Source organism: Cervus canadensis, chromosome 10 (assembly GCF_019320065.1).
Source record: "Cervus canadensis isolate Bull #8, Minnesota chromosome 10, ASM1932006v1, whole genome shotgun sequence".
NCBI classification, from domain to species: domain Eukaryota; kingdom Metazoa; phylum Chordata; class Mammalia; order Artiodactyla; family Cervidae; genus Cervus; species Cervus canadensis.
The window spans coordinates 58,700,299-58,726,368 of NC_057395.1; the positions used below are offsets into that span (position 1 = coordinate 58,700,299).

The 26,070-nt window shown below is 51.5% G+C and overlaps 1 protein-coding gene across 10 annotated transcripts in view; it reads right to left on the reverse strand.

Moving 5' to 3' along the window:
• Positions 1 to 890: 890 nt before the first annotated feature.
• Positions 891 to 26,070, reverse strand: part of SNPH (syntaphilin) — a 43,007-nt gene continuing 17,827 nt past the window's right edge. The window contains exons 1-6 of one of the 10 annotated variants that reach the window (XM_043479617.1): positions 13,226 to 13,304; positions 11,759 to 11,786; positions 10,291 to 10,943; positions 9,490 to 9,597; positions 7,024 to 7,173; positions 891 to 4,007 (exon numbers count right to left, since the gene is read on the reverse strand). In XM_043479617.1, the coding sequence (XP_043335552.1) occupies positions 2,816 to 4,007; positions 7,024 to 7,173; positions 9,490 to 9,597; positions 10,291 to 10,472 (1,632 nt within the window). In that variant the 5' untranslated portion in view covers positions 10,473 to 10,943; positions 11,759 to 11,786; positions 13,226 to 13,304 and the 3' untranslated portion in view covers positions 891 to 2,815. Of the gene's footprint in view, positions 4,008 to 7,023; positions 7,174 to 9,489; positions 9,697 to 10,290; positions 10,944 to 11,758; positions 11,787 to 13,225; positions 13,305 to 16,857; positions 16,877 to 26,070 lie in introns of those variants that run through there. The other 9 variants (XM_043479620.1, XM_043479622.1, XM_043479619.1 and 6 more) reach the window with 9 other exon arrangements.

Sequence of the window (26,070 nt, forward strand, 5' to 3'; positions counted from 1 at the left end):
AGAGTCCTGCCCCGGACTCTGATTCCTGCTTGAGTCTGGACCAGAGGAGCAGCAGGGCCAACTCTGGCCTGGACCCCACAACTGAGGGGAAGCCACTTCTGGCAGCGGGGGTCCAAGGGACCGGCAGTTCCAGAAGGTGATTCCTGAGAACAGTGTTGCTCAGGATCTAATCAGCTCCAGCCAGAGGCTGGGGAGAGGGGAGACCCCAGAGATCTCTGCTCTAGAAGCGGAGGGCAGGAGAGACGGTCACAGCCCAACAGGAGGAGGTATTAAGCAGGAAGGAAAAGGGGAGCCTTGGAGGCTGAGCACTCAGCGGGAGGCTCCGGGGCCCTGGCTTTGCCTCCAGCCCCACATTCTGGGCCCTGCAGTCTGGGCTTGGAGCCTGAGCCGGCGGACTGCTGCCTCTCACCGCCAGAGCCGCCCAGGCAGCTCTGCCCCTTTTGCATAGATGCGGGATCCTGAACACACACACACGCACACAGGCACGAGCTGGAGCCCGGCTGACACAGTCCCAGCACCTGTCCCGGGCCTGGGCCGAAGGTTCGCCTCCTCCATTGACAAGAGACAAAGCCTGTAGAAGGTCCCACCAGACCCCACAAAAGAGAGGACCTGGAGTGGGCTGGGGCCCCTCTGACCAGGCAGGCAGGTCTCAGCCAGAGCAAGAGTAGAGGGTGGCACCAGGTCCTCTCCCCTTGTCCACAGACCTGAATCACACTCTTCCCGAGGGGCTTGTTCAGAATTAGGGACAGCGTGGACCATGGCCCCGGCCCTGACCACGTCCACCGAAACACAAGACACAGTAGGAAGGCCACAGACAGCAAGACGCAGACAGGAGCAGAGGGGCTACGCAGCTCGACTAGATTCCAGGGCTGAAAAATATATAGATTTTATGTTGTCAAATATAGTCATACCTTTATTTTCTCGGCAAAGCTTTTGACTATTTCTAAGGAGACATTGCGCAGCTCCGTGAGTACACGGCATGAGGCGGGGTCCACGGCCAGTCTTGGCTTGGCTTTGGATTGGGGCTGTCCACTGCCCCTCCGCGTCATGACCCCAGGGTCCTGTGGGGCAGCCCAGCCCTGCCCCCAGAGTTCAGGTTTGGCTTGGCTGGGATCGGGGGGAGCTCCACAAAGGATGGCAGGTCTGAGGCCTGGAGTGAGGACGGGGGGCTTCGGAGGCACGAAGCACGTGGCTGAGGGGCTCCCCCCCCGACCTGGGGGTGAGGCTGGCTGCCCCCCCAGGGCATGCAGGCATCCCCCGCACCAGCGGAGGGCACAGAGAGGAAGGGCATAGTCCACGAGTCAGGGGACAGCTGCTGAAACAGTGGGGGTGGGCAAGCAACCTTGACGGAACCAGAGTGCCCCCCTAGGCCAGAGGGGTGGGTAAGACACAGAGTCCCACCAATGCTCCCCACCCCTGCTCCAATGTAGGGCATAACTCTGAAGAGCAGGTGGGGTGAGCAGACAGGTATACGCCCTGAAGGGGAAGAGGAATGGGTTTACTCTGTAAAATAAGAATGTTAATAAAGTGTCAGCAGCTTTGCTGGGGGACCCAGACATGGTCCTAGGGAAGGAGGGGGGGGCCAGTGAACCTTCCCAGGTTGACTGGGCTTGGGCTGGGAGCCCTTCTCCACTCCAACCTAGGAGACATTCCAGGGCACCCTGCTTTGGCCTGGACGGACATCACGGCTTCAGCACCTCATCTTGCCATTCATCCTGCTGGATATTCCTCCAGAGGCAGATAGGTGTAAGATTTGGGAACCCTCATCCTAGAAAGCAGGCAGCCACCTCAGGGGAGATCCTGGGGTGCATGAGAACCAAGCCCCAAAATGAACATAGTGCAAAGAAGAAGTTGGTCCTAAGGTCCCCGGAGAAACTCAGGCAAGCTCCAGGGGCTGGAGTCAAACCAGCTGGGGTTGCTGAGCCCAGCCCCGCCTCCCAGGCTGCAGGGCCTTGTCTCAGAGACTGGAGGAGCCCCCTTGAGCTGCCAGCCCCATCTCCTCTTGTGCTGGCAGAGTCTCCAGATGGGAGCTGGGGCTCAGGCCAGTCTGACTCTCATAGAAGAATGACCTGACACCCTCAGAAACGCCAAGAGGAAAAGTGAGGTGGGGAAGATCTGAGATGAACAGACAGACAGGGGACCCACACTGCCCTCTGCCACCTCTTGCCCATCACCATCTTTCCTCCAGCCCGTGGCCTGACTGCGCTCCCAAATCCCAAGTGGGGAGCAGTCTGAAGAGGCTGGAGCTCAGCGCACGCCGAGTGGTTCCAGACCTGTTCCGAGTCCCAGTCCCCTGCCTGTACTTTGGGTCACAGCTGCCACCATCTGAGGAGATAATACTGGCCCAGAAGCCTGGGCTGAGGGCAAGGGGTGGCTTGGGAGACAAGGCCTGGGGTACGCAGGGAAACAGACAGGACCTGCGGGCGGGGGATGGGGAGGCCGGGCTGACAAGTCAAGGCTGGCCTCCCCAGATCATCACACGGGAGACTTCCTGAGCAGCGACTGCCCTGTGTGGGGGGCTGGGTGGGCAGGGGGGCTGGGGTGGGGGCCTCGCCATTTTCTCTCTCTGCAGTGTGTCTGATCAGCGGGCCTCCCGGCCGGTGGTCTCTCTTCCCTTCTCTCCTGCTGCAGTTTTCGGACACCTTTCCCCAACCTTCACTCCCAGCCTCTGACACGGTTATCATCCTGAAAAAGCCACCTCCAAACCCCAAACTAAAGAAATAAGATGATGCCCCAGGGGAAGGTGTGAGAGGGAGGGCGGCACCCCTACAATCGGTAGTTGGGCCGTGGGAGCTCCTGCCCGGGCCGGCCCTCCTCAGAGCTGGGAGCTGCCTCCGGCGGTTGTGCCAGCAGCACTCGGGCCCTGATGGCTCAGCGAGCGGCAGCTGATCCTGCGGATGGAGTGCAAGGCCACGGTGCAGCAGCCCCGCAGCAGGGAGCTGATGTTGTAAATGGGCTGGCCCTGGCGCCGCTGGGAGCGGCAGAGCCAGGCCACCGTGGGCACGGCGGGCACCACCACGGCCAGCAGATCCACGATATAGTGGCGGCTCCAGTAGCTCTTGGGCTCCTTCTCGGCCGTGGCTGCCTCCTCCTCCTCTTCCACAGGGCACGCCACGCTCACCGACGGGCTGGGGTTTGGGTGGGCACCAGGGCGGTGTGGGGTGGGCCCCCAGATGATGGGCTCCGGGGCCTCCAGCTCGTCCCCCACCGTCACCACCACTGCAGAGTTGGGGTCTCTGGGCCCCGGGGGGTGGGGATCCGGCTCTGGGCGCCTGTCCCCTGACTCGGGGACCATCCCGCAGACCTGGGCCTGGGTCACTTTCTCCAGGATGGTGTCCAGGTCAGGCTGGGATGGCATGAAGTCCGTCTGGATGGCGCGCTCCTGCATGCAGCTGGCCTGCACGCCGGCCTCCGTGCCACACAGCAGCTTCTCGTAGGTGTTGCTGGCGGGGAAGCGGGGCCCCAGGCTGAAGGAGCTGTGTAGAGATGAGGGCTCCTCGGGGCCGCAGTCCACCCCTGACGACAGCAGGCTGCTGGCCTCCAACGCCTCCGTCCGGCTCAGGGTGTCATCGTTGGCCACGAAGCCGCTGTCGACCCCATCCTCGGCTGAGGCGCCAGGGTGGTCCCCGGGCGGGCGGTCGCCGCAGACAGCGGGGTCGCTCAGCTTGGTGTAGGTGGAGCTGCGGGTGAGAGAGCGGGCCGGGGAGCCACCAGCCGACTCGGCCGTGCCGTCCTCCTTGGCCAAGCCGTTCTGGGCCACTTCCATGCTGTGCAGTAGCGTCTCCAGCTTCTTGTTCTGGATGTTGATGTCCACAAAGTACTTCTGCAGCCCCTTGTCCTTGTCGATCAGGTTATTCTTGACGGTGTCGATGACCTGCTTGAGCTGCTTGATCTCCTTGCGGGCCTCCTTCAGGGCCAGCTGGGCCTCCACGCGGTGACACTCCTCTTCAATCCAGTCCTCCTGCATGCGAGACAGCTGCGTCTTCAGGTCATCTATCTCCGTGTCCCTGTGAGCGGACGAGACACCTGCGCTCATCACCTGGCCGGTCACTCCACTGAGGACAGGCAAGGAGGGGGTTGTCCCCAAGGACAAAAGCACTAAAAACAAAGGAACGGCTCGATGTCTCCTTCCTCATCCTCTTTATTCCACTGGAGAAGCAGTGGGGGTGGGAGAGGGGTGAGGGGTCAGGACAGAGGAGCCTCCTCCTTGGGGACAAGAAGCCACTGTCGCATTCCCACCCACCCCAGAGCCGAAATGCAGACGACTGTCCACTTTGACATCCACTACCCAAAGAAAAGAGTTGATGATGAAGACCTCGGTTTAAAAATGCAATTGCTATAAAAACTTAACACATCCATTTAAAACTCTTAACATAAAACAACAAAGATGAAACCTAAAATCTCTGCCCAGAGGATGTGACTTCCTACAAAAGCCGGTGGTGGAAATTTTCAGTGGAGGGTTATTTGGCCAGCAACTGCGGGGAGAGGGTGACAAACCACTTTGTTTTTATGAGAGAAATTACTGCCGCGAATGTAGTTGATAATGTTACATCTTCCCTCCAGGGGAGGGGTGAGAAGTGGTGGATGAGTCCAAGGAGAGTAAGGAGAACAGAGTGGCTGTCTTTTATCTGTGCTGGATGTGTCCTTCTTATAAGTAGTGTTGAGAGGAGAGGCCCAGAAGATTTGCTGAAAAAGGCACAGAACTCCTCCCAAGAGAAGAGGCAAGAGCAGGCAACACAGACTGTCAGAAGAGTCTTGGCCAGAAACTCTCAGGCTTTTAAAATCCCTAAGGCTTAGATGAATCTGAGGGGCAATGCAGGGGAGGGAGGTGAAGTAGGAAATGATGCTATCTAGTCCAGGGGTAAAGCCAGGGTGAAACTCATCAGGATGGGCCAAAAGCAGTAAGAAAGGAAAATCTTTCATGGAACTGAACCTGGCCTGCATGCAGCCACTCAGCCCAAACCCTCCATTCACATAAATAAAATCCAAATGGCATGTCCATCACTTTGGGGTTTATAAGGCCAGCAGAGGGACCAACCCAGATCCAGCATCGTGCACTTTTCAAAGGAGGATTAGAAATTCAGGAAATGGGCCTAGGAATCTCACTCTGCAAAACACTGAAAGGCCTGGGCCTGGGGTGCTGCAGGGGCCACAAGATCAGCAATGGTATCAACTGGAAGGGAACAGAGGGGAAGGGCTGCCCAGCAGGGCACAGCTCGGCAACGGAGGTGCGGTGGCAGCGGGAACTCGGAGGGGCTCAGAGCCCCTACAGGTGTGGGGGAGACTGTCCACTCCTCCTGCCTTGGGGTGGAGGGTTCACTCTAGGGTAACCCTGCTCACTGACGCTGAGCCCTGGGAGGAAGGGTGAGTTTGGAAGAAGGGACTGGGCATGATCAGCTGGGCTGGACCCTCTCCTCCTTGGAGCTGGCAGGACCCCAGAGCTGCGGCTTCCCAGCCCTGCCTCCATCTCAGGTGGGCTGCAGGACGTTATGTTTGAACTGGGTCTTGACGGATAAGTTTGCCAAGGAAGTGAGATGGGGGGAAAGTGCATCTTGGAAGTGGGGATACAGTGTATGAAAGCACAGCGTGAAAAGCCGTCTTTGAGGAGCAGGCAGGCTACTGCAGGAATGAGAACATCACTGTTCGCAGTGTGTGTGGAGGGCGACAAGACAGCAAGTAGAGAACGGCCACAGTTACTGCACCAGTCATGGGTGGAGAGGCCAGGGAGCCGAGGGCAGGCACGTCCACAGCAGGGCATCCTGCCCAAACCACACAGGGCAGGTCGCCTGCTCTGAGCCACAGGGCAGTCCTGGAAAGGCAGCAGGGAAATGGGCTGTCTGCTCCCTGAGGACATCGGAGCAAATGGCCAAGCAGGCCCAGGGCATCACTGAGAAGAAAACGGGAAATAGAAATTCCGGCTCTACAGACAAGGAGGCCCACAGAATGCCACCTGTGACCTCAAGTTCTAAACCACAACAAATACATACTGAATGGGTTACTTGGCAGAGCTCTGGTCAAGAAAGATGTAGTCTTATTTACTTATTTTATATATATAATAGACACATTCACAGAGGGAGAAAGATTACTGGCTACCAAGGATGGGGTTCTTGGGGAGAAATGGGGGCATGATTGCAACTGGGAACAGGGTTTCTGTCTGGAGTGATGAAAACATTCTAGAATTAGATACTCTTGATGGTTGCACCATTCTGTGAATATACTAAAAAACCACTGAATTGTTTACTTTAGATAAGTGAATTGTATAGTATGTGAATTATATCTCAATAAAATTGTTATATTAAAAAAAGAAAAGATGAAGGAAGGCATAGTCATGGTGCCCTGACTCCCAGTGCCCTGCCTGGCACCTTGTCCAGCTCAGAGTTAGCTGTGTATCTGAATCCACACAGTTTGGAGAAGATGGGTAGATGATGCAGAGGTCAGAGGGCAGCCCTGCAGCTTCCATCATAAAGATGAAGCTGTCTGCCTGGAAAGGTGAAGGCTGGGAGGGTCAGGACTGGCCCTCGGGTCTGGAGAATGAGCTCAGACAAGCTCATGGGGTCTCCTGGGAGACCCCTGGGCTGGGTGGGCGCTCAGAGAAAGGTTTCTCACAATGGATGAGGAAGAAGGCACCTGGGCCTGAACGATGGGTCAGGAGCCCCTGGTGACCCCCTGGGAGGAGGCCAAGGAGGGTTAACAGGTTGTTTCTCCCCCACCCCGCCCCCCCCACCCCAGGGGCAGGTCAGCCAGGAAGAATGCCCTGGGCTCCTACTCCTCAGGTAGAAAGGAGCCAGGGCACGAGAAGTGGCCAAAAGGGGCTGCCAGGCTCCGACCGAGAGAGCACTGCCTTGGAGTGAGAAGGGAGGCGGGGAGGCCGGGGAAACCGCTTTCGGCTTGGCCCTAAGCAGCCACCTGAAGCTTCTAGGAGCAGCTGAGGGAGGGAAGGGACGGATGGGGTTTTGCGGGAGAATGGAGCCCCCAGCCACTCCTTCCTCCCAGAGATGCCGCGGGCCCTGGCCTTCCGCTCACCGGTCCTGGAGCCGGTCCTGCGTGTCCTTAAGCCGGGCCTTCAGGTGCCGGATGCACACCTCCTTCTGCTGCAGGGGCGTCAAGTACTGCTCCGGGGTGGGGGGCTTGATGCCATGGTTGTCACTGCACAGCGTGTACTTCATGGAGCGCCTGCCAGGGGGCGCTCGTCAGCGGGGAGGGAGGAAGGGCCTGGCGATGCGCTGTGCCTCCAGGAGCGAGGGAGCCCCGCCTGACCATGCCGGTGCCCCGCCCACTCACCCTGGAGCCCCGCCTGCCCATCCCTGTGCCCCGCCCCCTCACCCCGGTGCCCCCGCCCACTCACCCTGGAGCCCAGTCCACCCATCCTGGTGCCCGGTACCCCCTCCCCTCCTCCAGCGCCTTGCAGGCCAGGCCTTCCCCTGTGCCCCTGTGGGCACGAGAACACCCGGCCCTTCTGGAAGGTGGGTTTTATTAAGGTTCTTCTGAGGGGAGGGCATAGCGTCGAGGTGGGGAGGTCAGGGCTCCTGTAGCTCGGGGTGGGGAGATACGTCACAGAGCGTGTGGACAAGCCTGGTACCACCCAGGGCAGTGCCATCTCTGTCAACCCAATCCCAGCGCTGCAGCCCAGGGCTGAGTCTCCCATCCCAGAGAATAAGGCTGAGGCAGGGAGAAGCCTCCCTCTCCTTGTAATTATCCCGGGGCCTGCCTGGTGGGTAAGGACTTATCTGTGATATATGTGAGTGACTCGGTGTGGAAATCTAATAACTGTACCGCAAGAACCATATGAGCTGGCTCTGTGTTGTTGTCATCACCGTCTCCTAAGCGTTCATTCTGTGTAAGGCAGGTACCGAAGTGGTAGCCTGTCCTTTCCCTGGCGTAAGGTGGGTGATAGTAAATATAAAATTAATAGTGTGTAAGTTTTCTTACTGTTCTACAACTGTGCTTTCAGAGGATCACATTACCCTACAGTATGCCTTTCTCTTGTAATTGGAGAAACTGCATATCAGCCTGTTATCACTGTAAGTGGTTTTTAGAAAAATGTAACAACGTTTCTCATACTATATTATGAATATGACTGTAATACTGTATGCCATAAAATTTTGATAATGATTCATTCATTAGATAGGCTGGGCTACCGTGAAGCAATCGTATTGCTGCTTCTTTGTTATCAATGTGTATTGTTATCAATACATGCATCATTATACTTGTAAGTAAATATGAATTTCTTTTTCACATGATCTTTTCATTTTTGATGTCTAGTCTTAGTGATACATATAATTCCTATAGCACTTTGTGTCATATAAGACAATATTGCTGTACTGACAGATGATTCATCTTAGAAACAATGTAAACATAACGTGTCAATAAATACAGTGCTGTAAACATATTTTCTTGTGCTTATCATTTTCGTAACATTTTGTTTTCTCTAGTTTACTGTATTGTAAGCATATTGTTGATAGTACATATAACACACCAAATATGTGCCAGTCAACTGATTATGTCATAAAGGCTTCTGCTCAACAGTAGGCAGTTATGTTTTGGGGCAGCCAAATGTTATATGTGGATTTTCAACTGCACAAGGGGTCAGTGCCCCAACCCCCTTGTTGGACCAGGGTCAACTATTCTAGGACACCAGCTCATGAACTTGTTCCCACAAATGCAGGTGGATCCTTCCCATCTACACATGCCCACTCATGCTCTAGAGGCACATGCGAGCCCAGATGTGCTATGAGCATCGACCTGTTCATAGCTGTACCCTGAGGTGGAGGCAGGCTGGATACACACCACTCCCAGCAGCCACATTCCCCTGCATGGGGTTGTGCAGACGTGTGTGTGTGGTGAGCACACCCAGGTCCCACCAGTGCCAAGGAGAAAGAATTCCCACCCAGAGGAGGCGGGAGGGCCAAGGCTTTCACCCAGGGGCAGAGAGCACCCCAGTCCCACCAGCAGACCACGGCCTGACCTCCTCAACTCACAGCTTCCTGCCTTTTCCCTGACAGAACTCCCATTTTGCTTGGGTGGCCCTGCAGCCAGTCAGTCACACCTGCACCCACCAGCACAGTGTAGACAAAATTTACTGGGGAACATGTCCTGTCTCAGAAAATATGAGCCTGGCGTAGGGGGAGGGAGGGTTGGCCTCCTGCCTGCTTCTTCCCTGAACGTGGACCTGATGCCTGAAGGTGTCGGAGCCAGCTGTACACCAAGGATGGTGGAGGTGGGGTCCTCGACACTTTGGGGAGTCGCCCACCTCTGGCCCCTTGTTCTGAAAGCATCACCCCTAGTTTGTCTCAGCCAATGTCTTTGGTTACGTGCAGCTGGGTATGATCATATTCATGTTACAGATGGGAAACTGAGGCTCAGAGAGAAGGGACCTGCTCAAGGTCACACAGCCAGGGAGCTGGGGATGGTTAGAACACCCACACCCCCCAGGCCCCAAGGCGTTCAGGTTCCCCGCGGGCTGGGAGGCGGGAGGGAGGGGCCGGTTACCTGGGCGTGGGGCTGCTGTCACTGCCCTTGCAGGAGCCCGAGTTGCTGCTGCTACTGAGAGAAGAGGTACCGTAGGCATCCCGCACACTCACGGGCGGAGAGGTGCGCCTGGGGGCAGGGAGAAGAGGCAGGTGCTCGTTCTGGATGGTGGGCAGCTGCGGACACTGGGCGAACACCGCCAGGCCGCTGCGGCCCAGAGGGCCCCCACTTTGGGGTCACCGCCGGGGAGAGAAGGAGAGGGGAGGGTGGGGGGGACAGAACAGACAGGGGTGACAGAACAGACAGTGCAAATCAAGATGGAAAACCAGGAGGAGGCAGGTCCTCCTGGCTCCCCAGGGCAGAGGTGGAGGCTGAGCAGGGCTATGGGCCAAGGGTGGGGCCCAGCTACCCCTACCGAGGGTCCTCAATGTCCAGGGTCCCCCAAGCCCAGAAGGAAAGGGCCCTGCATGAACTGAGACGGAGGTGGAGAGGAATGGGCAGGCAGGCATAGGGGCAGGAGGAGGGGCATACGGGGAGGCCAGGTGAGCCTGGGTGGAAGGCTACATGATGTCTTTATGAGGATGGAACAACAATATTAATGATGGGAGAGATCCAATGGTTTAAGTCTTCAGAGAACTTTTCTATCCACGGTGTCATCTGAGCCCTTAAATAGTTCCTGAGGCAAGCGTCAGCAAGCTCATTTTAAAGACGAGAAAAGTGGGGGCAATGACTTGCTCCAAGACAAGTAGATGGTGGAGTGGAGGCAGAGACCCCCTCCCCCCACTTTCAGAGGCCAAGGCTCTGGGCAAGGGGGAGACTCACCTGCGGGATCCACCAGAGGCCCGTCTACTGCCTGGCAGGGACATGGCCATGAGGCTGCGGGTCCGGGTGAGGGGCGGGATGGGCGGTGTCCCCGGGGCTGAGGAGAGAGGGCGGGTTGGGGGGGCCGTGGGGAGGGCCGGGCCCGGCCACGTCATCCTCTCGCTGGGGCCACTGCCCGGCATGGCTTCTCCTCTCACCCTTCAGCAGGACACCCGGGACCAGATGGGGGGCTGGCAGGCCAGGTTCTGCCCACAACTGCCTCCACCAGTGAATTTAGCAGGGTCCCACCACCCAACTTAAAATCATGATCGTCAGAGCCTCAAGACAGCCAGAAATCATCAGTCCAGCCCCGTGTCCTCAGATGAGTGGATGGTGCCCCAGAAGAGCAGAGGCCTCCCCCCAGGTCACACGGACACTGGGGCAGGGCCTCCTGATTGGCTCAGCTCAGCACCGAGTCCGGCTGTGAGCCAGGGCCCCCAGACCCCTGACTCTCAGACCCCCCACCCCTGTGCTGGTCAATCCACCCTCCTCCTTGGAGGGGACTGCAGGCTGGAGGACTCCTGGAGCATCACCAGGAAGCCCAGATTAGGCTGGGCTAGTCTCGACGTCACCTTCCCAGAGGGCCTGTTGGTGCGAGGCTCAGGGCTTCCCGTCTATAGGGGAGACAAGACAGACCAACACACCAGCACACGTGTAGAAAGACATATGGATACACATGAACATGAAAAGGTACCGCATCCCTGCCATTCCAAGGCGTGCCGCACAGAGCTCAGGGAACATGCTCAGGGGGCCTGAGCAGGACATTCAGCCCGTGCCCGCCCTGCCCCCACTGCCCACATGCTACACACAGGCATGCCTTTGCCCATCCATGCAAATGCGCATGCTCATTTTCGGATGCATGAGGAACTCAGGGTACAGGCTCAAAGCAAATGAGGAAGGAGACAGATGGGAGAAGAAGACACCCCCCCCCCCGACCCATTCAGAGCATCACTGTAGGCTGGACCCAGTAGGAAGTGACCATGCCTGCAGAGATCCATTCTTGGCCCTCTTGACAAGTGGGTAGGGAGACTCAGACCTGGGCTCCTGTCCGGGGATCCCTAGGGCCCTTTCCTGGGTAGGGGTTTGGGTTCCGAGGGCAACTTTACAGATGTTTAAGGGAGGGAGAGGCCCCATGCTGGGCTGGTGTTGGCTGTTGTGGGAGGAGGCCTGCGCTGGGCTTTAGCCCAGAGCTCCTGAAGGCCAGGGCAGGGGGTGGGCCTGGACTCTTTGCAGCCAACATGCTAGTTCTGTGCCAGCTCCAGAGACCCTAGTCCCCTCCTTCCACACTCAGAGCAGGGACTAAGGACAGTCGCCTGGGTTACAGGACTTGGCCGAGGACACCGTGCACTGGACCTTCCTTCATGCTGGGAGAGAAGCGGTTGCCAAGCCCTACACCACGCCAAAACCCCGTGCCAACCACCTTACGTACATTACGCCATCGACTCCTCCCAACAACCCTATGAGGAAGTGCTGTGATTAGTCCCTTTTCAGATGAGGGATCTGAGAGGGAAGGGACTGCCCGAGTCCCTGCCCCAGTGTGGCAGGACCAACACCTCAGCCAGGCCAACACCAGATGCTGAGGGGCTGGATCACGGAGCCTGGATCCCCTGCCCAGGGCACCACCCCTTCCCACGTCAGGGCCTCTGAGGATCCCGGCTGCCCTGGCCAGTGGCAAGGCTGCCTCCTGAGCAAACAAAGGTGCTGCTCAGGTGGCCTGTTTCCTGGCTGGGACACAGACACGGTCTGTTCCCTGGAGGGCCTGGACACAGCCAGCATTGTCTGCCCAGAGGTGTCAGGTGCCAGGTACGGGAGCCGCCGGCACCCTACCTGTTACCTGAGCTGCTCGACCTGGCTTGGCAATGCATTCCACCCGCCATGCCCCAACCACCCAGGCAGGGCCTCCTGGAACTGCAGGGCTGGCCCTCAGAGGAGGAACCGTGGGACAGGGGCTGGGGGGACAGGGGTGCTCCTCCATACTTGCCAGGAAGGCCACCAACGTCTTAATACCTCCTAGGCACAGGAGGGCCTCAACCAGGAGCATGGGGGAGAGGCTGATTGTCCTTACTCATGGGTGGACAAGGGCTTCAAGGATCACCTGTCTTTTTTTTTTTTAATTGGAGGATAATGGCTTTACAATATTGGGTTAGTTTTTGCCATATAGCAAAGTGAATCAGCTATATGCACATACATATCTCCTCCCTTTTGAGCCTCCCTCCCATCCCCCCACCCCTCAATCTACCCCTCTAGGTTGTCACAGAGCATGGAGCTGAGCTCCTTGGGCTATACGGCAGCTTCCCACTAGCTATCTTATGGGAATGTATATATGTCAATGCCATGCTCCAATTCATCTCACCCTTGATCATCTGTCATTGACGAAACTCTTCTGCCTGCTACCAGGTGACCATGCTGAGTGCTATTATGTGACTTGGCCCATTATTCCAAGTAAAAATCCTTTGAGGCAGGATCTGTTATCACATTTGGGTTCAAGGTCACACAGCTGCACGTCCAACAGACCCTGGCTTCTAGCCCCAGTCAGCCTGGCTTTACCGGCCATCCTCCCATCATCACTTATGGCTTTTGGGAGGATGCTGTGCCTTCAGGAGGACTTTCAGCAGAGGCAGGACTCAGAGCTGAGGCCAGGCCTCACTCTTCCAAGCTAGCTCTGGTGAGTGTTGCTAAGGAGCTCGCAAAGCCTGGGTGGAGCTCTAGGCTCCAGTCCTGGGAGGCAGGCACCAGGCCTGCTTTGCCTTGGAGCTGCGTGTGGCCTTGTACAATGAGGGCTTTGTCCCCATTCCTACCTTGCTTGGCAACCAATCCCACACCTCCCTCCTCTCTTGCTCCCTCTTCCTTCCTCTCTGGCCTGGGGAAAGGCGGGGCAAGGGGATGGCATTTGTACCTGGATGGAGCCGACAGTCTCCTGGGAGGCCAAAGACAGCCATTCATCCGGGACAGAGGTGGAAGTGGCATTTCCCCTGCTGGGATGAGACCTTGCAGGCTGGAGTCCCTCTGGGAGGGCAGAAGATACCCAGGCCCAAAGGGAGTCACCTCCCCAGGATCCAGCCCAGAAGTGTTGGTGAGCACCTGTGCTCTCTCAGGTCCTCCCTCCCCTCTGAGCCCCAGAGAGGAGGTAAGTTGCCATGGTGTTTGTTGCCATGCCAACTGCTTGGCCTGTAGTCCCACAAGCCTATCCCCAGGTGGCCATTGGAATGGAAGGTGGAAAGGAAACCCCTAAACGTGGGGAGCTGGGCTGACAGTCGCCCCTCACCTCCACCCCAGGGTAAGCCCAGGCCCATTTCCCCATCCTGCCCACACCTTGGCAACCCTGTTGGATCCACCCCTTTCATCAGTCCCTCACACACCCAACAATGGGAGCTTGGGAGATGGAAAGAGTCAGAAATAGTCTAAGAGATCTGGGCTCAAATCCCAGCTCTGTCACCCTCTAGCTGCCTGCCTTGGGCAAGTCATGCCACTTCTCTGAGCCTCAGCTTCATCATCTGTAGGTATAACAGAAAGCTCCTCATATGGTTACTGTGGGGATGAGATGGGATAATTCAGGCACGGGGCTTAGCCCAGTGCCCACCATACAATGAACACACAAAAAATGGGAAGTGCCAGGATTTGGGTAGTAGGTAACTGCAGTGCAATGTGAGCTTTGAGAGAGAAACATTCAAGGCATAATAGTGTCTTCAGGAAGGTCAGGGAAAGCGTCTTCAAAAGGAAATTTACACTGGGCCTTAAGGGGTTAACAGGAGTTCACCAGGCAGAAAAAGTGCATGGGAGGGATGGAGAAGCCTGGGCAAAGGCAGTGAGTAGTTCAATAGAATAGTGTGGCTGCTTGAGGAAACTAGGGGGCCTAGTGGAGGCAGGGGCACAGTGGGAGTGAGGCTGCAGAAGGAGATGGGGCCAGACCACACAGTGCCACAAAAGCCAGAATCTTGTCCTGTGAGCAACAGGGAGCCATGGAAGGGCCTTAAAATGGGGATGGACATGATCAGATTTGCATTTTAGAAAGCCCTGCGTAGGGGATCTTTGTGGACTATAGCTGGAAAGGAAGAGAGACCAGTTAGGAGGTTATCAAAAAATTAGAAGGGCCTGGTTCAGGGCATGGGCTTCCCAGGTGGTGCTAGTGGTAAAGAACCTGTCTGTCAAAGCAGGAGACATAGGCGACGTGGATTCAATTTCTGGGTTGGGAAGACACCCTGGAGGAGGGCATGGCAACCCACTCCAGTATTCTTGCCTCCATTATTCTTGTCCAGTATAACCCATGGACAGAGGAGCCTGGCGGGTTATAGTCCATAGGGTCACAAAGAGCTGGACATGATTTAGTGAGAATGAATGCAGAGCAGCCCAGGAACAATGGAGAAAAGGGCATGGGGGCTCCTAGAAATTTATCAGAGGCCCTAAATTAAGTAAAACGTAGGGCGTAACTCATCTTTTTTTTTTCTTTTTAGGTAAGAATTGGATTTATTTAGAGAGAAACACACTCCATAGACAGATTATGGGTCATCTCAGAAGGGGAGAACAGCCTAGGGCAAAACTCTTGACCATGGCATTCAAGGCCCTCTCATCTCTACCGATTCCAACCAGCTCTCAGCTGCTTGCTGATCCCCGAGGAAAGCCCTGTTCTTGCTCCCATGTCTGCAAAGGCTGTTTGCCCAGCTGACAGCCCTTGCCCGGCCTTGTCCTCATGCATACATTGCACTTTGTGTTAGGGTCTGCCCTGCAGGCCTTTCCTCCTGCGACTTCACCGGTCACTTATTCTCTCGACCACTTAGCATGCCATGGCTTAGGTTGAAACTCAGGGAACACCACCCTCTGGGGAACTTCATAAAAATAAACACAATCAACACACAACTGTTAGTAACACAATGGATTAAACAGACACGTATGATAGACCAAGCGGTTGGATTAGATGGTCTCTAAGACAGTTCTGGATCCAACATTCTCTGATTCTAGGGCTGTGAATGAAATAATAGAGTTCTAATTGATGCTTTCTTCCCTTTCAATGACTAGAACCCCTGGGTTTCAGTTTCTCCATCTGTAAAATTAGGAAGCTGCCTTCTTCAAAGCGAGACATGATGGAATTTTACTCAATCAGTGAGTCATGGGGGAGAAACCAGGCTCTTGAGTTAATCTAATATGCTAGCTAAGTGAAAGTCCCTGTATGTACCATAAATTATCCTCCCCCGCCCCCAAAGAATTAGCCATCAATAAAAGAAGAAAGCTATCCAAAAATCCAAGGGAACAGAACAATCTGTGTCTGATGACTCAAGCCTCTCACAGCTGTGGAAAGCAAAGCAACACAACCTACAGACCAGAACTTGGGTGAAATCCTCTCTCTGCCAAGACTACACCAGAAGGCAGAACATTCCACCTGTCAAGCTGCAGAGCGCTTGGTGCTCCTAGAATGCTAATGCAGAGAGGAGTGGCAGGTGGAAGACGGGCCTGGAGTGTTCCAGCCACCCTCTCTGGATCTCCAGGTTAGTGCTCTGAGCGCTGCTCATGGCTAAGGGGTTTGGTAAACTTCCCCTGGCTTCAAAACCTCATCACCCACTACGCTTCTCCACACTGTCAGCAAAAGCCAGGACCTTTCCTCCTGGACATGGAACGGGAGGCAGTGGCAGCACGTCTCCAGCTTGCTCCTTGTTTCCTACACAGGCTTCCCGCAGAGCTGGAGCCACAGATGCAGCCACTGGACCCCTCCTCACTGTGGCGACCCCAGCACAGCTCAGGGCAGACCCACAACTTGACCACGTGCTGCAAAGGCTCTCAATGCAAGCAGGATGGGAGTGAGGGCGGAGGCATCTGCTGTGCTGGGTAGTCTCCGGTAGTTACACTCAGATCCCAGAGCTGGGAGGGCATGGAGCCCAGTGGTCTTCAAACCACCCAGAGAACTTGCCCCTGGGACTGCAAGGGGCTGTAGGCTGAGGCCTCCTTCCCCATTTCACCTGGAGAGGCTCCTCTTGTATCTGTTCTACCTATGGAAGGTCCAAAGTAAGACTACCTTTTTGGGTTTTGCAGGTTAAATATCTATACAATGTATATTTTCTGTGATGAGATACTCCTTCATATCCACTAGGATGGCTATAATCAAAAACACAGATAATAATAAACAGGGGTGAGGATGCAGAGAAATTGGAACCCTTGTGTGTTGCTGGTGGGCATGTAAAACAATATGGTACAGCTGCTGTGGAAAACAGGCTGGCAGTTCTTCAAGTAAAACACTGAATTACCAAATGACCTAGCAATTCCACTGGTGGGTATTTACCCCAAAGAATAGAATATAGATGTTCAAACAAAAACTCACATAGGGATGTCCATAGCAGCACTGTTCACAACAGCCAGAAGCAGGAAATGACCGAAATCAAATGTCCATCGAAGGATACATGGACAAAAAGTGAGGTTTACACATTTGGTGGAATACCATTTAATCAGAAAAGGAATGAAGTATTAATATATGCAACAACATGGATGAACCTTGACAGTATTATGCTAAATGAAAGAAGCCAGACACCAAAAGACACATACCGTGATTCCATTTGTATGAAGTGTCCAGAACAGGCAAATCCATAGCGACAGAAAGCAGATTGGCAGTTGCCAAGGGCTGGGGGAAGGAGGAGTAGGGAATGACTGCTAGTGGGCATGGGATTGATGAAAATGTTTTAGAATTAGAAAGCGGTGACAGATATACAACTTTGTGACTATGCTAAAATCCTTTGTATTGTACATTTAAAACTGTGGATTTTATGGTATGTAGCTATATATCAATAAAAAATATATAATCTATATAATATTTATTTCAAATGAACTGGTGTAAAATGACAGGCATGGTCCAAGAAGCAGAAGGGAACGATGGCTCAGCAAGCAGAGACCGGACAGGGACCAGAAGCAGCCCTCCTGTTCTACCTGACTCCAGACCGCTGGGCCCAGGGCGGCTGCTGTCCTGGTGCCCCTGAGAGCCTGGAGGAGACAGGCAACTAAGGCTGCCCCTCTTGAAGGTTTGGAATATCTCCAATTCCATCTGATTCTCACAAATTCCCTGTGGAGGGAAGCCAGGTAGAGACCGATTCATGGAGACATGGGAAATCTGAAGCTGCAGAGCTTTTGAGATCACTCAAGGTCACACCTGGACGTCTAGGTCTCAACGCCTGCATTTCTACTGCATCATGAAGGTCTCATAGCGCAAGAGATCTGGGACATGTATTGCTATGCTGCATGAAAAAGCAAAATTCTACTTTCCTGGGAGATCCTAAAATACTGTGGGGGAGATGTGGGGTTACATCCCCAAATCCTGTGCTCTTCATGCTTCCATAAAAGGAGGACATCGCAGGTGGAGAAAAGGGAAGCCTCATATACTCTTGGTGGCAGTATAAAATGAGGCAGCCTCTGAGGAAAACAGTGTGGAAGTTCCTTAAAAAACTGAAAATAGAACTACCATATGATCTAGCAATTCCACTCCTGGGTATATATCCAGAAAAACCAGTAACTTGAAAAAACATATGCACCCTAATGTTCAATAGCAGCGCTATTTACAATAGCCAAGACATGAAAACAACATAAGTGCCCATCAACAGAAGATTAGATTAAGAAGGTGTATATGTATATATACACACACACATAAAACGAATATTACTCAGCTGTAAAAAGAATGAAATGTTGCCATTTGCAACAATGTGGATGGACCTAGAGAATATTATGCTTAGTAAAATGTCAGACACAGGAGAAATATGTGATATCACTGATATCTGCAATCTAAATAATAATACAAATGAATCTATATACAAAACAAAATATACTCACAGATACAGAGCACAAACTTGGAGTTACCAGAGGACAGAGGGAAAGGGAAGTGACAAATTAGAGGCTGGGGTTAACAGACACAAACTACTGTATATAAAATAGATAAGTAACAAGGATATACTGAAAAGCAGTGATCCCCAACCTTTTTGGCACCAGAGACCAGTTTCATGGAAGGCAATTTTTCTGTGGATCAGTGTGGGGAGATGGCTTTTGGGATGACTCGAGCTCATTACATTTACTGTGCACTTTGTTCCTATTATCATTACATCAGCTCTGCCTCAGATTACCAGGTATTAGATCTTAGAGGCTGGGAATCCCTGCTGTCAAGCACAGGGAATTATACCCATTATCTTGTAATAACCTAGAATGGAATATAATTTGAAAAAATACTGAATCATTAAGCTGTACTGCTGAAACTAACACAATAGTATAAATCAACTATATTTCAATAAAAAGATGATAAAATAATACACTTCCTGAGACAAAAAAGTGGGACATCACAGAAACAGGAGGCTAGCAGAGCAAGGATGATTATTCAAAAAGAAATTCTTCATGTCTTCTCCCTAACCAGCATAAGTCTCTCCACGTCCCTCCAAGAATCAGCCGTGTGGGCATAGAAGAAGCCCTCATTGCGAGGACCATTGTGTTCAACTCTTCCAACAGCTGTTGGCTGCACCCTGCTCTCTAGACCAAGTGCTTTGTGAGCCCAGCACTGAGAGACCCTCAGCTCCCCAAGCCATATCGCAGGGTCACTGTCATGACCTTGGGCCCTTGACATGTCTGAGTCTCAGCTGCCACATGCGTTCAGTGGGAGCCACCCTCCTGACCTTGCCTGTCTCTTTAAGATCCAACCAAGGCAATGAATGCAGCAATGGAGGAGGTGCTTAGACAAACAGAAGACAGAATATTTCTTGCCATTACTACGAATATCACTACCTTGAAGGGGATCTTCTCTCCTTTTTCAGAGATATTATTCTTTGCTTTATGTCAAGTCCCAGCAGGCACAGGGGGTGACTCTGAAATTACTGGCACCCTCTGCCCAGCTGACTGCCCTGGGCTGGCTCTCCAGGGCAATGCCTGCCAGGTCTCCTATATGGGGAGGGGTAGCAGGGGGCAACACTGGTTTCTATCCCTCCACCATCCAGCATGCCAAGGCTGCCCCTCTGCAAACAGCCACAGGGAGGCCTGGGGGACAGAGGGGCCCTGGTGCAAACCCCAGCTGGGCAGATGCCTGGCAAGTGGCTCCTGGCAGATGGAGGCCCTCCAGTGACCTTGGACACAGCATATGCTTCCCTGGGCTTCCTGGCTGATAGAGCTGTCAAGCCATCGCCTGGCTCCTTTCCCCACTGCCTCCTCTGCCTGAGGTTCCAGCTCTAAAGCCTCACAGGATGGGACCTCTGACTCTATGGATTCTCTCTCTCTCTCTCTCTCTTTTTTTTTTTTTCAAATCTCTGCCTTGGTTCTCAGAATCCTTGAGTTGGATTGAGTTGAGTCCACACCTATCCTAAATTTATCCCAAGTACCTCCAGGGGCTAACAACCTCACAGAATTCTAGAATCCTGGGTAGATTTTGTCATAAGCCATCATTTTACAGAGAGACACTGAAACCCAGGAAGAACATGCAATTTGTTTAAAGTTGCCCAGCAAGTGGGGGATAGAGTCTGGGCTGGGAGTTCAACTCCTGGCTCCAGTGACAAAGCTTCTGCACTGTGGCCTCCACCCCACACCCCTATTTGAATCCAGGCAGAAGCATCCTAAAAGATGTTGCTGTGAAAGTGCTGCACTCAATATGCCAGAAAATTTGGAAAACTCAGCAGTGGCCACAGGATTGGAAAAGGTCAGTTTTCATTCCAAACCCAAAGAAAGGCAATGCCAAATAATGCTCAAACTATTGCACAATTGAACTCATCTCACATGCTAGCAAAGTAATGCTCAAAGTTCTTCAAGCCAGCCTTCAACAGTACATGAACCATGAACTTCCAGATGTTCAAGCTGGATTTAGAAAAGGCCGAGGAACCAGAGATCAAATTGCCAACATCTGCTGGATCATCGAAAAAGCAAGAGAGTTCCAGAAAAATATCTTTATTGACTATGCCAAAGCCTTTGACTGTGTGGATCACAACAAACTGTGGAACATTCTTCAAGAGATGGGAATACCAGAGCACCTTACTTAATTCCTGAGAAATCTGTATGCTGGTCAAGAAGCAACAGTTAGAACTGGACATGGAACAACAGCCTGGTTCCAAATTGGGAAAAAGTATGTCAAGGCTGTATATTGTCACCCTGCTTATTTAACTTATATGCAGAGTACATCATGTGAAATGCTGGGCTAGATGAAACACAAGCTGGAATCAAGATTGCCAGGAGAAATATCAATAACCTCAGGTATGCAGATGACAACACTCTTATGGCAGAAAGCGAAGAAGAACTAAAGAGCCTCTTGAAGAAAGTGAAAGAGGAAAGTGAAAAAGTTGGCTTAAAGCTCAACATTCAGGAAACTAAGATCATGGCATCCAGTCCCATCATTTCATGGCAAATAGATGGGGAAACAATGGAAACAGTGACAGACTTTATTTTTGCGGGGCTCTAAAATAACTGCAGATGGTGACTGCAGCCATGAAATTAAAGGATGCTTGCTTCTTGGAAGAAAAGCTATGACCAACCTAGACAGCATATTAAAAAGCAGAGATATTACTTTGCCAACAAAGGTCCACCTCGTCAAAGCTGTGGTTTTTCCAGTAGTCATGTATGGATGTGAGAGTTGAGCTATCAAGAAAGCTGAGCACCAAAGAATTGATGCTTTTGAATGGTGGTGTTGGAGAAGATTCTTGAGAGTCCCTTGGACTGCAAGGAGATCAAATTAGTTAATCCTAAAGAAAATCAGTCCTGAATATTCATTGGAAGGACTGATGCTGAAGCTGAAACTCCAATACTTTGGCCACCTGATGCAAAGAAGTGACTCATTGGAAAAGACCCTGATGCTGGGAAAGATTGAGGGCAGGAGGAGAAGGGGACAGCAGAGGAGATGGTTGGATGGCATCACTGACTCAATGGACATGAGTTTGAGAAAGCTCTGGGAGTTGGTGATGGACAGGGAAGCCTGGTGTGCTGCAGTCCATGGGGTGGCAAAGAGTCGCACATGACTGAGTGACTGAACTGAGAAGTTTGATAAATTAAGAACAAAAGCTAGCTTTTTGTGTAAAGAGGTCATGGAAGGAAAGCTGAGGGTGAGACAGAAATCTCACCAACTTTAAGGCAGCTCACAAATGGCACAGTAAAATATACACTGAAACTGAGGCCTGGGGAAGAAGGGAATACCCCAGCCTGACCACACATGCAAACGTGGTAGCAATAATGAGGTTCAGGGTCCACTCTGAGCTTCCTGACCACCAAAGCAAAAGGAGAAATTATGCCAAGTTTTCTTGTTCTTATAGTTAGAGGAGAGTGGGAAGCAGACTAGTTCTTCAGGATAAATAAATCTCTCCCTAAAATGATTGCTAAAAGAAACATTATGGCATGGGATTTGCTGTAGGGATAGAGGACTGCCCATTGTGAACCTACAACAAGGGTCCCAAGGTAAGGGAAAGACGGTCATCTCTGAGCTCGCCCAAGTTGCCCTGTGTGTGCTATGCTCTGCTGACACGAGATTGAAAGACCCATGGAACACAAGGACCAAAGGCTAAAAGGGTGTACAGATGTGATCTGGTCTGCCTGGGACCACAGCCCCTTTCCATGGAGATAGCCCCACCCAGACTGAGATGAGAGAGCTTCTGTCTTTCTGTGTATCCAAACCAGGAGACCACAGAAACTCACACTGTTGTCTTGCATTCTTTCTCCCGCCCTCTCTCCTGGCATTTCATGACAACCTAGTCCAACGGCCACATTTTCTAAAACATGAAACCAACGACTTGTCAGAGGCCACAATGTGAGCTGCAGGGTCAGGGGACAGGAGACTGAAGGTGGGCCAGCTGAGTCCAATCGCACCAACCACTCTGGGCATGCTGCTTCTGTTGGAAGCCAAGTCTCATCTATCTTCCAGAGGCTCTTGGGGGCTTGGAGACACAGGCCCAGTTCACCCAACCATTTCTTGGCCCAGGGGCCATGATGATCCTACATCAGCGTCCTTTACCTCTCCTCCCAGGCCCTCCTTCTTTCTCCAGCTGCCAGCTTCCCTGCCATCCTCGGCAGCTGACTCTTACCCAGCTGATTTCCAATGGCACGTCCACTCTCAAGCTGAATTCTCTTGCCTTCACCAAGATCCAAGGTATTTGACGGTGCCCAACATAGCTCAGACTTTCTGGAAGAGGGTGGGTAATTATAAACCCCTGTTCCCAAAAGACTTCCTACTCTGGAGAAGCTGCGTGTGTGTGTGTGTGTGTGTGTGTTAGTTGCTCAGTAGTGTCCGACTCTTTTGCGATCCCAGGGACTGTAGCCCGCTAGGCTCTTCTGTCCTTGGAATTCTCTAGGCAGGAATACTGGAGTAGGTTGCCATTTCCTTCTTCAGGGGATCTTCCTGATCCATGGATGGAAGCTACATCTCTTATGGCTTCGGTACTGGCAGGCGGATTCTTCACCATGTGAGCCACCTAGAATTCTTTTTTCCAAATCTATGAATCCTTGGGATTCTTCAGTAAGTATTGGCTTCCAGGTAGCCAACTCCTTTTGACTCAAATTGGAACACAATTGTAGGTCTCGGGCATTGCAGGCAGATTCTTTACTGTCTGAGCCACGAGGGAAGCCCCAGAGAATCTGCTCTACCCCTTAATTTAGCTAAAGTGAGCGTTTATAAATGTTTTAAAGGAGAGATTCTGTAAACATCCACATCTGTATTAAAATCCTTTTGTCTCAGAATGAGTTTTTACCCTTTGCTAAGAGACTAATTGAACAGAAAGACATGGCTTTGGGATCAGATAATAAGTCTGGATCTGAATTCCAAACTGAACCATCCACTATCTTCATGACAGTGAGAATCCCACTTAATTTCTCTAAGCCTCAGTCTCCTTATCTGTAAAATGGAGCTAATTACAGTTGTTGTGCACAAGTATAGTCACGATTAGCAATTATGTGTGTCTAATTAGCTATTATATATGTGAAATGCCAAGCGAGGAAAGCACTCCATACGCCGTATTTATTTATTCACCTACATAGTCTTATTCTTGGGCTTCCCTGGTGGTCCAGTGGTTAAGAATCTGCTTTGCAATGCAGGACACATGTTCAACCCCTGATCCAGGAAGATCCCACATGCCAGGGAGCAACTAAGCCTGTGCGCCACAACTACTGAGCTGGTGCTCTAGACCCCACGAGTTGCAATTACTGAGCCCATGAGCCACACTTATTAAAGCCTGTGTGCCTAGAGCCTGTGCCCGGAACAAGAGAAGCCACTGCAGTGAGACGTCCACGCAGCACGACAAAGAGTAGCCCCCACTCTTGGCAACTAGAGAAAGACCAGGTGCAGCAACAAAGATCCACCACAGCCAAAAAATATAATAAATAAATCTTAAGAAGTCTTATTCTTAATGTTATTCACACGTTACATTTTTATCCCACCTTAAAATCTTCCTCTGAAATATCATCATAGTTTGTATTTCAGGGGGCCTTCTATTTCTTCCCAGGCTTTGTTTTCTCCATAGTCCTTCGCCACAGCTCATATATTTACATATTTTGTTTATTGTCTCTAGAACACAAGCTCCAGGAAGGTAAGAATGTTTGCTTGTTTTGTTCTTAATTTAGTTTCCAGCACCTGGATTAGTGCCTGGCCTCAAATATTTTCTGAATGAATTAGTGGTTCTGCATTCACTTTGATTGATGTCACTACCCAGGTAAAAGCATGCTTCTGGCAGAAAGTGAAGAAGAACTAAACAGCCTCTTGATGAAAGTGAAATAGGAGAGTGAAAAAGTTGGCTTAAAGCTCAACATTCAGAAAACTAAGATCATGGCATCTGGTCCCATCACTTCATGGCAAATAGATGGGAAAACAGTGGAAACGGTGGCTGACTTTATTTTTTTGGGCTCCAAAATCACTGCAGATGAGTTCCAAGCTTACTCCTTGGAAGGAAAGTTATGACCAACCTAGACAGCATGTTAAAAAGGAGAGACATTACTTTGTCAACAAAGGTCCATCTAGTCAAGGCTATGGTTTTTCCAGGTCATGTATGGATGTGAGAGTTGGGCTATAAAGAAAGCTGAGCACCGAAGAATTGATGCTTTTGAACTGTGGTGTTGGAGAAGACTCTTGAGAGTCCCTTGGACTGCAAGGAGATCCAACCAGTCCATCCTAAAGGAGATCAGGCCTGGGTGTTCATTGGAAGGGCTGATGTTGAAGTTGAAACTCCAGTACTTTGGCCACCTGATGCGAAGAGCTGACTCATTGGAAAAGACCCTGGGAAAGATTGAGGGCAGGAGGAGAAGGGGGCAACAGAGGATGAGATGGCTGGATGGCATCACCGACTCAATGGACATGGGTTTGGGTAGACTCCGGGAGTTCGTGATGGACAGGGAGGCCTGGTGTGCTGCGGTTCACGGGGTCACAAAGAGTCGGAAATGACTGAGCAACTGAACTGAACTGAACTGAAGCAAGTCAAAATGGGGCAAAAGAAAGTTTAGCAGTACTTAGTTTGTTATTTTAGTCCTTTTCACACATGGTGTCCTATTTAGGTGGGCTTGTCTCTCCTGCTAGATTTGTAAGCCTGGGTTTTTTTTTCACTAATTTATTTTTTAATTGAAGAATAATTGCTTTGTAAGCCAGGGTTTTATCCGTCTTCACATCCATAGTATCTAACAGGGTCTTGAGTGCAAAACTCTTAAAACCTGTATCTTAAAGGAAAGCATGAAAGCAGCACAGTTTGAAAGCTGCCATTTCACCAGTCTCTTGCCAGGCACTGTCCTGCGTGCTCCACACTGATCCTGTCAATTCACCCTTATATTATGGGGTGTTCTCTCTGAAACCAGAAACCAGTGAACTTGCATGAGGGCAGGTGGCAAGTAGGTGGTAATGCTGAGAGTAGAACTCAAACCATTCCAGCTGCCCCTCCAAATTATTGGGTTGGCCAAAAAGTTCATTCAGGTCTTTCCAGAACATCTGCTATAAAAACCCAAATGACCTTTTTGGCCAACCTGATACATCTCCCCACTCAGAAAATCCAATTCACTGTGTCAACAACCCCAAATACTAATAGCATCCCTCAGAGAAAAGTGAAATATATATTACAGTGGATCCTCATTGTTTGGGGAGTCCATAGTTGTGAATTCACTTACTTGCCAAGGATTTATTTACAAGTCCTGTTGGTTGCCTGATGCCCACATTCCCAGCTCAGGTGGAACAAGGCAACCTTCTTACTTCTTTCCTTTCTTTCTTTCGAAATAAAACTTGATAAAAAATTAGTGTTTCAAACTGGAGTCACCAGAAGTACATAGTTATTGAAAATATACATACTTCACTTGGCCTGTTTCATTTCTTAAAAACAAATGTCTTTTTGTGGTCTATTTAGAGCCATGTTTTAACAGTTTTGTGCTCTTTTTTGCAGGGTGACTTTGCTATTTAAAATGGCCTGCAAGTACAGAGCTGACATGCTCTCCAGTGTTCCTAAGCTCAGGAAGGCTGTTAGGTGCCTTACAGAGAAGATAAATGTCAGATAAGCTTCGTTGAGGTGTGAGTTACAGGGTTGCTGGCACAAATTCAATGTGAATGTATCAACACTGTATATTAAAGGTGCTGTCTTAAAACAGAAACACAAATAAATAAAACAAGGTTTTATTGATCAGTTGATGAAAACATGACAAGAGACTTCCAGGAACCTAGCTCTGTTTTCCCCCGGGAGCAATGGTTTTGCACTAATTCAGGGTTCCCAGTTGGTTTATAGTGATAGAACATGACTATTGTAAATAAGAATTGACTGTGCTAAGCATAGGTGCCAAGGACACAGATATGCACAAAACAGGTCG